Source organism: Procambarus clarkii, chromosome 37 (genome assembly GCF_040958095.1).
Source record: "Procambarus clarkii isolate CNS0578487 chromosome 37, FALCON_Pclarkii_2.0, whole genome shotgun sequence".
NCBI lineage: Eukaryota > Metazoa > Arthropoda > Malacostraca > Decapoda > Cambaridae > Procambarus > Procambarus clarkii.
The window spans coordinates 24,052,908-24,065,507 of NC_091186.1; the positions used below are offsets into that span (position 1 = coordinate 24,052,908).

Consider the following 12,600-nt stretch of genomic DNA (forward strand, 5'->3'; position numbering starts at 1 on the left):
CCTAGGCTGAGTATACTCACACGACAATCCTACCTAGGCTGAGTATACCCACACGACAATCCTCCCTAGGCTGAGTATACCCACACGACAATCCTCCCTAGGCTGAGTATACCCACACGACAATCCTCCCTAGGCTGAGTATACCCACACGACAATCCTCCCTAGGTTGAGTATACTCACACGACAATCCTCCCTAGGCTGAGTATACCCACACGACTATCCTCCTTAGGCTGAGTATACCCACACGACTATCCTCCTTAGGCTGAGTATACCCACACGACAATCCTCCCTAGACTGAGTATACCCACACGACAATCCTCCCTAGACTGAGTATACCCACACACGACAATCCTCCCTAGACTGAGTATACCCACACGACAATCCTCCCTAGACTGAGTATATCCACACGACTATCCTCCCAAGCCAGTGTGTATGAGCCGGGCGCTCATACACACCCCCGGACTAAGCCCAGCTCCTGTCCTCAGGTGAGCGGCATCAGTACGGAGATCTTCAGACAGATTGAGACGGTTGAGAATGACCACGACGCGTCCACGGCGGCCGCCCTGGACGTGGTGGAGCGACGCGGCGAAATGGTGGTACGACTCCTGGACCCCCGCTCCCTCAGCCGCCAGGCCTACGACCAGGCCAAGCGCTTCCTCACCGCCCAGGTACCTATTCTCTCTCTCTCTCTCTCTCTCTCTCTCTCTCTCTCTCTCTCTCTCTCTCTCTCTCTCTCTCTCTCTCTCTCTCTCTCTCTCTCTCTCTCTCTGGCTGTTACGACCTATTCTACTCACTCACTTATCCCCCCCCCCTCACTACCATCACCGCTGACACCCAATTCTAAATCAGTCAGAGGCGTTGATCTCAGTAAGAGACGTCGACCTGAGTCAGAGGCGTCGACCTGAGTCAGAGGCGTCGACCTGAGTCAGCGGCGTCGACCTGAGTCAGCGGCGTCGACCTGAGTCAGCGGCGTCGACCTGAGTCAGCGGCGTCGACCATAGTCAGCGGCGTCGACCTGAGTCAGCGGCGTCGACCTCAGACAGAGGCGTCAATCTCAGTCAGAGACGTCGACCTGAGTAAGAGGCGTCAACCTCAGTCAGAGGTGTCGACCTCAGGACCATTCCTTCCCTCCACCGTCCCATCCTAAATCTATATTCTGACCCCCTTCCTAGTGCCAGGTAGTCGTGATGGCTTGGCGCTTTCTCCTTTCCCCTTCCCCCCCCCCCCAAGAAAAGACAAGTCTAAGAAATTACAACAGAAGAGTATAATATACTGCAGAGGCCCAAGAGGCCCAAATGCAACTGATCCTCTTTATATATCCGGCCAATCCCTTTCATACATATCTATCTCACGCTTGCAACAATCAGGCGTTCCTCCCTGCTGCGTTAACCGGTAATTTATTCCATAAATCATCAACCCTGTTTCCAAACCTGTATTTACCCAGGTCTTTCCTGAATATAAACTTATCCAATTTGTTTTCGTTGTTTCCTGTGTTGTGTTGATATTATATATATATATATATATATATATATATATATATATATATATATATATATATATATATATATATATATATATCAACGGTGTTTATATCTCCTCTATTAAACCCTGTTATCCAATTGTGTCCTTTATGTCCCCCCCCCCCCTCCCTTCATTTTTCCTTGCTAGAGAATGTAAATCAGACTTTTTAATTGTTCTTCCTAAAGAAGATTTCTAATTCTTGGGATTAACTCTGTCACTACCTTTGGCATCCTTGTCTGCTGGCGTCGGGTGACAGTATGTCCAACGTCAGAGTGCGCAGACCAAAGCTGAGCTCCTTGGTCTAGACAAGGCTCTACAAGAGCAACATAAAACTAAAGAGAATATTGTCTTTTTTTGGCTAACGCTTCTAGAAATTGTTTTCACTATTCGAAGGAACATGATCATTGACTTACATCTTGTCAACAGTTAGTAGCAGTAGGCATCCATCAGTCTCAGGAGACTATGGAGTTGCGCTCTGGTTGTCGGTCTGGAGTGGCTCCAGACCGACTCTGTTACTAGCTTAGCTATTTGAAACCAATTTGAATCAAAGTGATAACAAGTTTAGACTTGGCACACACTAGACTTATGACTTTGAGTGTGTTCAGTTTGACTGAGTGTGTGTTTGTGTCGACAGAGCACCAAGTTCAGCGTGCAGATGGTGGAGATCGTGAAGCGGCCGGGGCAGACGCTGGGCCTGTACATCCGCGAGGGCAACGGCGCCGACCGGGTGGAGGGCGTCTTCATCTCCCGCATCGCCCTCGAGTCGCCGGTCTACAACTCCGGCTGCCTGCGGGTGGGCGACGAGATCCTGGCGGTGAACCTGGTCGACGTGACGCGCATGGGTCTGGACGACGTGGTTATCATCATGAGCATCCCGCGACGACTCCTGCTGACGACCAGGTCGCGTCGCGGGGGTCGTGGGGCGCCGCCTTCCCCCCAGCCCAGACACGAGCCCAAGCCTCCTCCCGTCGTGGTCATCAAGAAGGAGTATGAAGAAGAGCCGCTGGAAGATTCCAACAGCAACGGGGACACGCTGCGCTTCGGTGCCATGGGCCGGCCGCCGCCGCCGCCCTCCCGGCCGCCTCCAGGAGTGCCTCAAACTCAGGAATCCAGATTCAGCACACTGCCCAGGTACCGCCCGCCGGAGACCATGTCAGCACTCCGCCACGAGGAGCCGCTGATCTACTACAGCACCCGGGGAATGCCGGGTAAGGGGCCTTTTGGCGTGCCGCAGCCTGCGCCCCCTGGTGGCCCTCCTGGGATTATTGGGGGCCCCATTGGCCCGCACGCCACCCATCCAGGGTACCAGCCTAGGAGTTCCCGCCAGACGGGGCTGCCCGGAGCCGCGATCCAGCCTTACGGTCCCCCGCCCCGAGCGCCTCTGGGCTCGGACATCGAGCGTTACTACCAGCCGCCTCCGCCCGTCATCACCGAGCAGCCGCGACCGCAGCAGCAGCAGCACTTCACGCCCTACGAGCGCTCGTATCCCAAGACGCTGGAGTCGCTGGCGGAACGCGTGCACTCCTTCTACGGGCCGCCGCCGGGGGAGCTGGTGGACCCGGCCCTCATGGTGGGCCAAGCCCAGGGGCGCCAGATGCGGCCGCAGGAGCCACCGATGTACGGGACCCTGGGCCGCAGCAGCGTGGGGCGGCCCAGGCTGGCCCGCACCCTCAGCGACCAGCGCCTGCCAGCAACGGAGCGCGAAAGCCTTAGCGACTACGAGGGCACGGGGCCCTCAGCCCGCCGCCACAAGGCCGCCACGCTCCAGTACCCGTCGGGGGCCCAGGTGACGGACCGGGCCACACTGGAGCGCTACCAGGAAACCATGCGCCGCTTGAGCGCCCTGCGGCAGAGGACGCGCTCCGTGGACTACGCCAGCGACACGGAGGTGACCTTGCCCAGGTCGTCGCTGCTGGCACGGGCGAGGGGCGCCCACCACACCGGGGCGGGCGGGGGCACGGCCGCTGCCCGCTCCAACTCCCTGCCCCGGCACTCCTCCCGCCACCGCGGAGCCTCCCATGTGAGGTTCGAGGCTCGCGGGGGCCCAGCGGTGAGCGAGGACGAGAGCGACGGTGCCGTTAGTGCCCCAGAGATGCCCACGGGCACCGAGAGAGGTAAGCTGCCCTCTCTCTACACGCACGGTAAGCTTTCCCCTCACCTGCCTGCCCTCCATGCCTGCTATTTTCCCTCCCTCACTCTACCCTCATGCTCTCCCCCTCACCTGGACCTCACTCACGTGCCCTCATATTCCAGCTGAGCTAACCCCGGCGTCACACTACACATCACACTCACAATACATCACACGTTACTCCTCACACTGCTGTCTTAACTCACCATACTCACTCCCAACATCACCCTCACACTGCTCTCACAGTTGAATCTGATAATACCCAGACTCAGACCCTCTACACTTCACCCTGACACTGCACCTCACCCTGACACTACTCTCACACTTGACTGTATAATTTTATACTATATAACACACACACACACACACACACACACACACACACACACACACACACACACACACACACACACACACACACACACACACTGTAGTAGCATGCAGCCAAAACAAAGCTTCGCTAAACGTGAAACAATGCACTCTTAGATCCCTCTTCTGAGTAAGGCATCTAATACGTTGACGATTTCCTTATATCAACGGCTGGTATGGCCCATCTTTTTTTATTATTTATAAACAGAGGACCCAGCAGCTCCTGCAGGACGGGAACTAGACTCTTTTTTGAGACCAATCTAGGGGAAAAAAAAACTTATTTTTAAACCACATATGGTTTATTTTCTCTTGGTTTACTGTCAGATACTCCAGCCATGTCTCTCCACACTCTGGGACGAAACAAGAGTAAAATAAGATGTAATTTCTGTGTGAAAGATGTTTCAAGTGTTTGCATCTGATGGAGTTTCTTGCTAACGAAGGAGATGGACTTGTACACAGCCTCCCTGATGCGTCTTATCTCCGCTGTGAGAGCATGAAGGCTCTCTCTCTCTCTCTCTCTCTCTCTCTCTCTCTCTCTCTCTCTCTCTCTCTCTCTCTCTCTCTCTCTCTCTCTCTCTCTCTCTCTCTCTCTCTCTCTCTTTGTACGTGAAAAACTGCAACTGTTTGCCTAGACAGAAGCGTACGCATTATGGGTTTAATTAATTACGGGTCAGGGCTAGGTAGGAGTCTCAGGAATATTGAAGGTTATCAGGGCTAGAGAGAGTTGGCTGGACTAGGGACGGTTCTCAGGCCTTTGGAGAGTTGTAAAGGCTAGAAAGGGATGTCAGGGCTAGGGAGGATTGTCAGGTATAAGGTGGGTTATCAGGGCTATGAATGATGGTCTGGGCTAGGGAGGGTTCTACAGGCTCTATAGGACTTCTATGAGGCACGGTATTTGCTGTGTGAGGCACAGTACTTGTTGTGTCAGTCACAGTACTTGTAGCTGTATGGACAGGAGCTATAAAGATTCATCTTTACTGTTGTTATTGTTGCTTAAGATTCAGCTACTAGGAACAAAAAAGTTCCAAGTAGCACAGGCTATGGTGAGCCCGTAGTAGACTTACGTGGCACAGGAGCGTGGGGCGGTGTTCATCTATTACAAATGTGTGTGAAAAATGGTTAAGTCGAGTTCAGAAGACTGCAGAACTCAAGTGCTATACGTCAGGTCTGTCTCTGTATAAGGTCTGTCATCAGGACAGACCTTATACAGACCTCGTGCTGCAAGTTAAAAAAAAAGGTATGTAGTGGGTAAAAAGGCTTAGGAAAAACAAAAGCTTCTAAAATCACACGAATTTATTATAATCTTAGAGATACAAGATCGACAGTAACCACTTTTGAGTGTGGATTTTAGGAAAAGATTAAATCCATAAAACTTGGACTTAATCAACAAATAAGTATACTCTAAAGGTCTTGAGACCTTTAGACTATACTTACTCTAAACTCTAAAGATCTATTAATAATTATCAATTATTAATAGTTTAATCTGTTACACTTGAAGCGTGACCTTACTTTCCCTCTGGTCCACAGTTATCTTCACTTTACACGGGAAATGACACAATGTGGATGAGAAACTTTCAACACCTAAGTGAAAATGATACGGAACATGAAGGTGAAACATTCTACACAAGCAGGAAGTTGAACACAATAGCCTCCCGTCGCTGGGACGTGTAAATAATCAATTCTATATCTAATTAGTTTATATGATAGCACCACACGTAACACCAGTTAGTTCTCTGTAATTATCACGTTTGATGACCAGTCAACTTGACCCCTACGCTTCAGCCCGCGCCTCTCGACAAAGTGACCGAACACCAGGTAGTGTTCGCTAACCTCTCCTCAAGCGTTCCAATGTTTTCTAGTTCTACATCTTATTCCTTGTCATTTCATATTTTATTCAGACTGGTTTTACACATTTACCACTTGATATTTTCATCGTGTTTTCCAGTCACAGTGGAAAACACTTAGAATAGTTCCTTGGAATAGTCTCTTTTTATCAATTTTAAGCACTTGTTTATATCTTTTTTAAAGAGAATCGTTCTCCCACTGTAGTTATACTCCTGCGCATGTGCAGACGAGCTACTGAACTGGCGGGAGTTTTGAAATGTAATCCCCCCTTCCAAGCCAACCATTATTTCACATATTTGCAACAAAATACTCCCCCTTTCCTTACATCGTGTAAGTCACAGTACTTGTCGTATGAATCACTGTACTTGTTGCGTGAGTCACAGTACTTATATGAGTCACGGTACTTGTCTTATAAGTCAAAGTACTTGTTCTGTGAGTCACGGTACTTGCCGTATGAATCACTGTACTTGTTGCGTGAGTCACAGTACTTATATGAGTCACGGTACTTGTCTTATAAGTCAAAGTACTTGTTCTGTGAGTCACGGTACTTGCCGTATGAATCACTGTACTTGTTGCGTGAGTCACAGTACTTATATGAGTCACGGTACTTGTCTTATAAGTCAAAGTACTTGTTCTGTGAGTCACGGTACTTGCCGTATGAGTCACTGTACTTGCTGAGTGACTCACACTACTTGCACGTGTCACGGTACTCGTTGTATTAGTCAAGGTAATATAGTTTTGTGATTCACGGTACTAGTGTGAGTCACATCACTTGTCGTGTGAGTCATGGTACTTGTGTGTGTGTGTGTTACGGTGCTCGTCATGACTCACGGTACTCATTGTGTGACTCACGGTAACTCACCCACAGTATGGGTTGCCAGACGGGATCAATATATTTATATATGGGTTCGTTTTCTTTCCATTTCTTTTCCTAATTTATATTTCAGTCATTTAACGAGTGATAATTATAATGTTTCGTTAACTTTGTCATCATATAATCAGTGATCCTTGATATAAAAAAAAAAAATAGATGATAACAAATGAGAAATGGATGAGAAAAATATCATTTGGTTTATCTTATGAACGTTATCTTATAATTCTCATTGTCGGGGACAAGAAGCCTGTGTATATATATGCCTGAGGCTTATATCGAGGTCCCCTTCAGGCAGGGAACGCGGGCCGGGGCCAAAGGGGCGGTCAGGGGAAAGAGTCAAACAACGCGGCTTTAAGCACTATACTCGCGGCACTGGTGCCTGGCCTCCCCTGCTCTGCGACTGTTCCTTTAATACGGTTGCCGAGGTACGAGTAAGTGTCCCCCTGGCTGTAGAGGGGAGGAGGGACAGGAGGCCGGCACGCCACGAACATCGTACACGTGTACACGGCCCTTTGCCCGCCAAACACACACCGAGACTGCGACGTTGATACAACGTTCGAACACGTTTTAACACCTCCTAACCAGTTATAACAACCAATATAGCAAGTTGTAACAACGTTCTAATACGTCATAAACACGTTTAGCCAAGATATAACAACTTTATTACAAGTTATAACACGCGGAAAATAGAGACAGTTTCGGTTTGTGTTTCCAGGGTGGTGTCACGGCTTTGCTGTCACGTATAAGAGAAAAAGAGGAATGCTATAAAGGTAGACCCTGGGTTAGAAGAAGGAGACGATCTTGATGCGGTCTTTGTGACGAGGGCTAATCTGTATATAATATAGATCTATCTGTTTTCAGTTGCATATATGCTTGGGGATCATTTAGGCTTGTTCGTAATATAAATCTATCTGCTTTCTTTATATAAACGCATTACGTTTCATGGGTGGTAGGGGTAGAGGCGTGTGTTGGGAGGTAGAAATAGCCTAAGCTACTCTATCCCTTTGAGATGTATTTCTTGCTTATCTCAATAAACATACTTGAACTTGAACTTGAGACGTGTGAGGAGGCTGGGAGCTGGTGGGAAGCCGACAATATGATTGTAAAAGAGAGAAATTTGCGGGTAATTAAAAAAGCCTTAAAAGATAAAACACATAATTACACGAGGACATTCAGAAGGAGCCGTGAGAAGGATTCGAACCTATACTGTAGGCACTCCCAAGCAAGCGCCGTAGACCACTACACCACGGCATGATGAACACTGATACGTCACCTTAATGGGATGTCTTTGTGTATTTGAACAGAATTATATTTAAACAAGTAGTTCCCACTTTTCGTGTGGAAGAAGTGAATAAAAACAAAAGACTGCGAAGAGATCACTTTCTTTGGATATGCAGGAGAGACTTGCCAGCTTAGAGACATACAGACAAATCTCCGGATAACATGTCATCTTGAGGTTATCTTGAGATGATTTCGGGGCTTAGCGTCCCCGCGACCCGGTCATATGACTATAAAACGGCTTTCATGCAAAACCTTCCAGCTATTCAAGCAGAATGGGAAGAAAAGAACAGCATTTGTGCCGAGGAATATGCTCTCAAAATGAGGTGAGAGAGAGAGGGAGAGAGAGAGAGAGAGGGGGGGAGAGAGAGAGAGAGAGGGGGAGAGGGAGAGAGAGAGAGGCGTAGAGGGAGAGAGAGAGAGGCGGAGAGGGAGAGAGAGAGAGAGAGAGAGAGAGAGAGAGAGAGAGAGAGAGAGAGAGAGAGAGAGAGAGAGAGAGAGAGAGAGAGAGAGAGAGAGAGAGAGAGAGATAGTACAAGTCCAGAATGAAGAAAACTTAGAGTTAATGCCTCCAAATAATGCTAACAGAACAGCAACTCACACAGACAAAAGAACAAGGTATATAGAGACAGACTGACAAAGGGGGAAACATAGACAAATATTTTGCTAGGGAAATTATGCAGATATAGAAATACTGGAATGAGAAGTGGGGGGGGAGGATACAGTGCATACATACAGGGGATACAGTGTATACATACAGGGGATACAGTAAGGAAACCTTCACCCCACATAATATACCAACCCATCCTCCTGTGTTCATAGTTATTTTTGTAACTAAGTTTACTATAGTACATATATGACGTAAAAGGCAATCAGTATAGTTTTATACTATTCACTTTATACTCTAGGCCTGGTACAGCACATATATGTACTATATTAAGCCTCATAAAGCGTTTACTAGGCCTAGAAAGGTTAGGCTAAGTTAGTTTAGATTGTCTATGCAACGACACCTTTTCCTGTTTGTCCAAACCCAATAGTAACGATTTCTACTTTCTAATTGTCCATTACATCATATATGATCAATAATCCTCATCGTTACTCTAAGTACTAACTAAACAGGAGTATGAGCTGAATATCCTTACACTTACTTATAAAGAAGAAATGTTTAGAATTGACGTGTTGGCTTTTTTCGTCAAGACATAGGCTAAGTTTCACTTGAGAAAAATAAATGCTATAACGTAACCTGCCCAGACTTTCAGATGAGGGACACGGAACACGACATAAGGAGTGAAAGACAGGAAATTGGCTATGGAGAAAGGTCAAATGTATTTTTAGAAACAGTAGTGAGGCTTCAAACAGGAAGAGTGCATGGGATGGGATCTGGCAGGAGGAACCATTAATTACACCAGACTCATAGCTTCTACCACCTTCGTCACAGCTACCACCACCCTCAACACAGCTACCACCACCCTCAACACAGCTACCACCACCCTCAACACAGCTACCACCACCCTCAACACAGCTACCACCACCCTCAACACAGCTACCACCACCCTCAACACAGCTACCACCACCCTCAACACAGCTACTACCACCCTCAACACAACTTCTACCACCCTCAACACAGCTACCACCACCCTCAACACAGCTACCACCACCCTCAACACAGCTACCACCACCCTCAACACAGCTACTACCACCCTCAACACAGCTACCACCACCCTCAACACAGCTACCACCACCCTCAACACAGCTACCACCACCCTCAACACAGCTACTACCACCCTCAACACAGCTACCACCACCCTCAACACAGCTACCACCACCCTCAACACAGCTACCACCACCCTCAACACAGCTACCACCACCCTCAACACAGCTACCACCACCCTCAACACAACTTCTACCACCCTCAACACAGCTACCACCACCCTCAACACAGCTACCACCACCCTCAACACAGCTACTACTACCCTCAACACAGCTACCACCACCCTCAACACAGCTACTACTACCCTCAACACAGCTACCACCACCCTCAACACAGCTACCACCACCCTCAACACAGCTACCACCACCCTCAACACTACAACAATCAGTACAGGTCAGGACCAGGCCAACACGCCTGGAAGCAGACCAGCACAATAATAGCCCTGAAAAAAACTCTCAGTCAAAATAGTTTAATTAGTGTAGCTTCATTTATCTTCGCCAACATGCAAGGACTCAAAACAAAAGAGAAAACCGAAATATCTCTCATAAATAGCCTCCTCACTGAGGCAAATACAGTACTTGAAGCGTTCATAGAAAAACCATACGTGATATTACATGGACATCAGCCGGGCTGTGGTGGGTATGTGGGCCTGCGGGCCGCTCCAAGCAACAGCCTGGTGGACCAAACTCTCACAAGTCGAGCCTGGCCTCGGGCCGGGCTTGGGGAGTAGAAGAACTCCCAGAACCCCATCAACCAGGTATCAACCAGACAGTATTGATCGATTGAAAACTATAATTTATATAGATGTGATAGAGTAAATAGATCACAGGGGGGGAGTAGGTTTATGTATTCAAGAGGATCTGGTATGCATTACGCACCTAGACTCTGCAAATGAGGTAGTAGAGGTGCTTGGAATCAAATTAGTCAATAAACCTAGTTATTAGCAACCAGGAGCAAGCAACCAGGTGGTAGTTAGCAACCAGGAGGCCTGGTCGACGACCGGGCCGCGGGGACACTAAGCCCCGGAAGCACCTCAAGGTAACCTCAAGGTAAGGTATTATTCAAACGTAATAACGCCCCTAAATGCAATGGTTGGGGAATTCACATAATTTTGAAAACGCAGTGACAAATATTGTCTTCCTTGGAGAGTTCAGTATGTCTAGTTTAAGATGGTTTACAGCAATTACATTATAACAATAAGTTAGCCTGGAAATAACCAAACACTACGATAACTTACATTATATAACAAATCTTTGATCAACCAGCAGATAACTAATCCAACTAGGAACGAAAAATGATGTCAATCTTCAAAAACAGTGTAAACATAATCAGGGACATCACAGTCTCAGATGCTACGTATTCAGATCACAAACTCATTGAAGATCAAACGAACATCAAGACTCGTACTCTATCCAAAAGGATTAGCAATCGAGAAAGGCTATTCAATAGATTAAATTTTAACAATAAAAGGATTGACTGAGACAATTTAACTTGGAACTTACCTGGAAAACTTCAGTGGAAAACTGTTTTATGTACTAAAACTCCTCGCCAGGAATAGAACAATTGACTTCAGAACTGCACAAAGTCTGCTTGATGAGTGTTCCTTTGGAGAATATAAGAAACAAGAGGACCAACATAGAAAACGCAGACGACACTGCAGAATAAGAGAAATATAACTGAAATGCTTAAGCAGACACGAATATGCGAACCAAAAAGGTAATCTAAACAAGGAGATTGAAGCAACAGAGCAGAAACTGAAGCGATCATATCAGACTGAGGAAATGTAATAACAACAAGAAGTTATACAAGAGATAACAAATATTTGTTTTTCCATATATGCTTACAAGTGAAATGCTCACACACACACACACACACACACACACACACACACACACACACACACACACACACACACACACACACACACACACACACACACACACACACACAGGGGGGGGGAGGGGGGCCTCGTAGCCTGGTGGATAGCGCGCAGGACTCGTAATTCTGTGGCGCGGGTTCGATTCCCGCACGAGGCAGAAACAAATGGGCAAAGTTTCTTTCACCCTAAGTGCCCCTGTTACCTAGCAGTAAATAGGTACCTGGGAGTTAGTCAGCTGTCACGGGCTACTTCCTGGGGTGTGTGTGTGTTGTGTGGGAAAAAAAAAGTAGTTAGTAAACAGTTGATTGACAGTTGAGAGGCGGGCCGAAAGAGCAAAGCTCAATCCCCGCAAAAACACAACTAGTAAACACACACACACACACACACACACACACACACACAGGTGGAAGCTGAGTACCCAAATGAGTCACAGAGACGTTAGAAAGAACTTTTTCAGTGTCAGAGTAGTTAGTAAATGGAATGCATTAGGAAGTGATGTGGTGGAGGCTGACTCCATACACAGTTTCAAATGTAGATATGATAGAGCCCAATAGGCTCAGGAATCTGCACACCAGTTGATTGACGGTTGAGAGGCGGGACCAAAGAGCCAGAGCTCAACCCCCGCAAGCACAATTAGGTGAGTACAATTAGGTGAGTACACACACACACACACACACACACACTCACAGGACGACAAAGAAATGATTTAAATCCTGATGGTAGCGTACGAGGCTATGTTTAGCACCTACGAAGGTTTACCAACTTGAAAGTTGAAGATGCTAACAGCTTTATTATTTATCTATATCTATAAGAGACAATGTATGTCTGTCTGTCCAAGATGAGGGGAGAGCGGGGGTGAAATAGGGGTAGAGGAGGGGAGGAGTGGGAAAGAGAGGGAGGGAAGAGGAAGAGGGGGAGTTACAGACTGTCACACACACCTGGACACTGTCAGGTACCCCCCCCCCCCTTTAGTATCTACAAAAATGCCTGGGTGC

At 47.5% G+C, this 12,600-nt stretch overlaps 1 protein-coding gene across 6 annotated transcripts in view; it reads left to right on the forward strand.

Annotated features, from left to right (window-relative positions):
* RhoGAP100F (Rho GTPase activating protein at 100F) overlaps positions 1-12,600 on the forward strand; it is a 424,062-nt gene that overhangs the window by 337,198 nt on the left and 74,264 nt on the right. For all 6 annotated transcript variants that reach the window (XM_069337262.1, XM_069337263.1, XM_045754600.2 and 3 more), the window contains 2 exons: positions 486-668; positions 2,156-3,635. In XM_069337262.1, the coding sequence (XP_069193363.1) occupies positions 486-668; positions 2,156-3,635 (1,663 nt within the window). The remainder of the gene's footprint in view (positions 1-485; positions 669-2,155; positions 3,636-12,600) is intronic.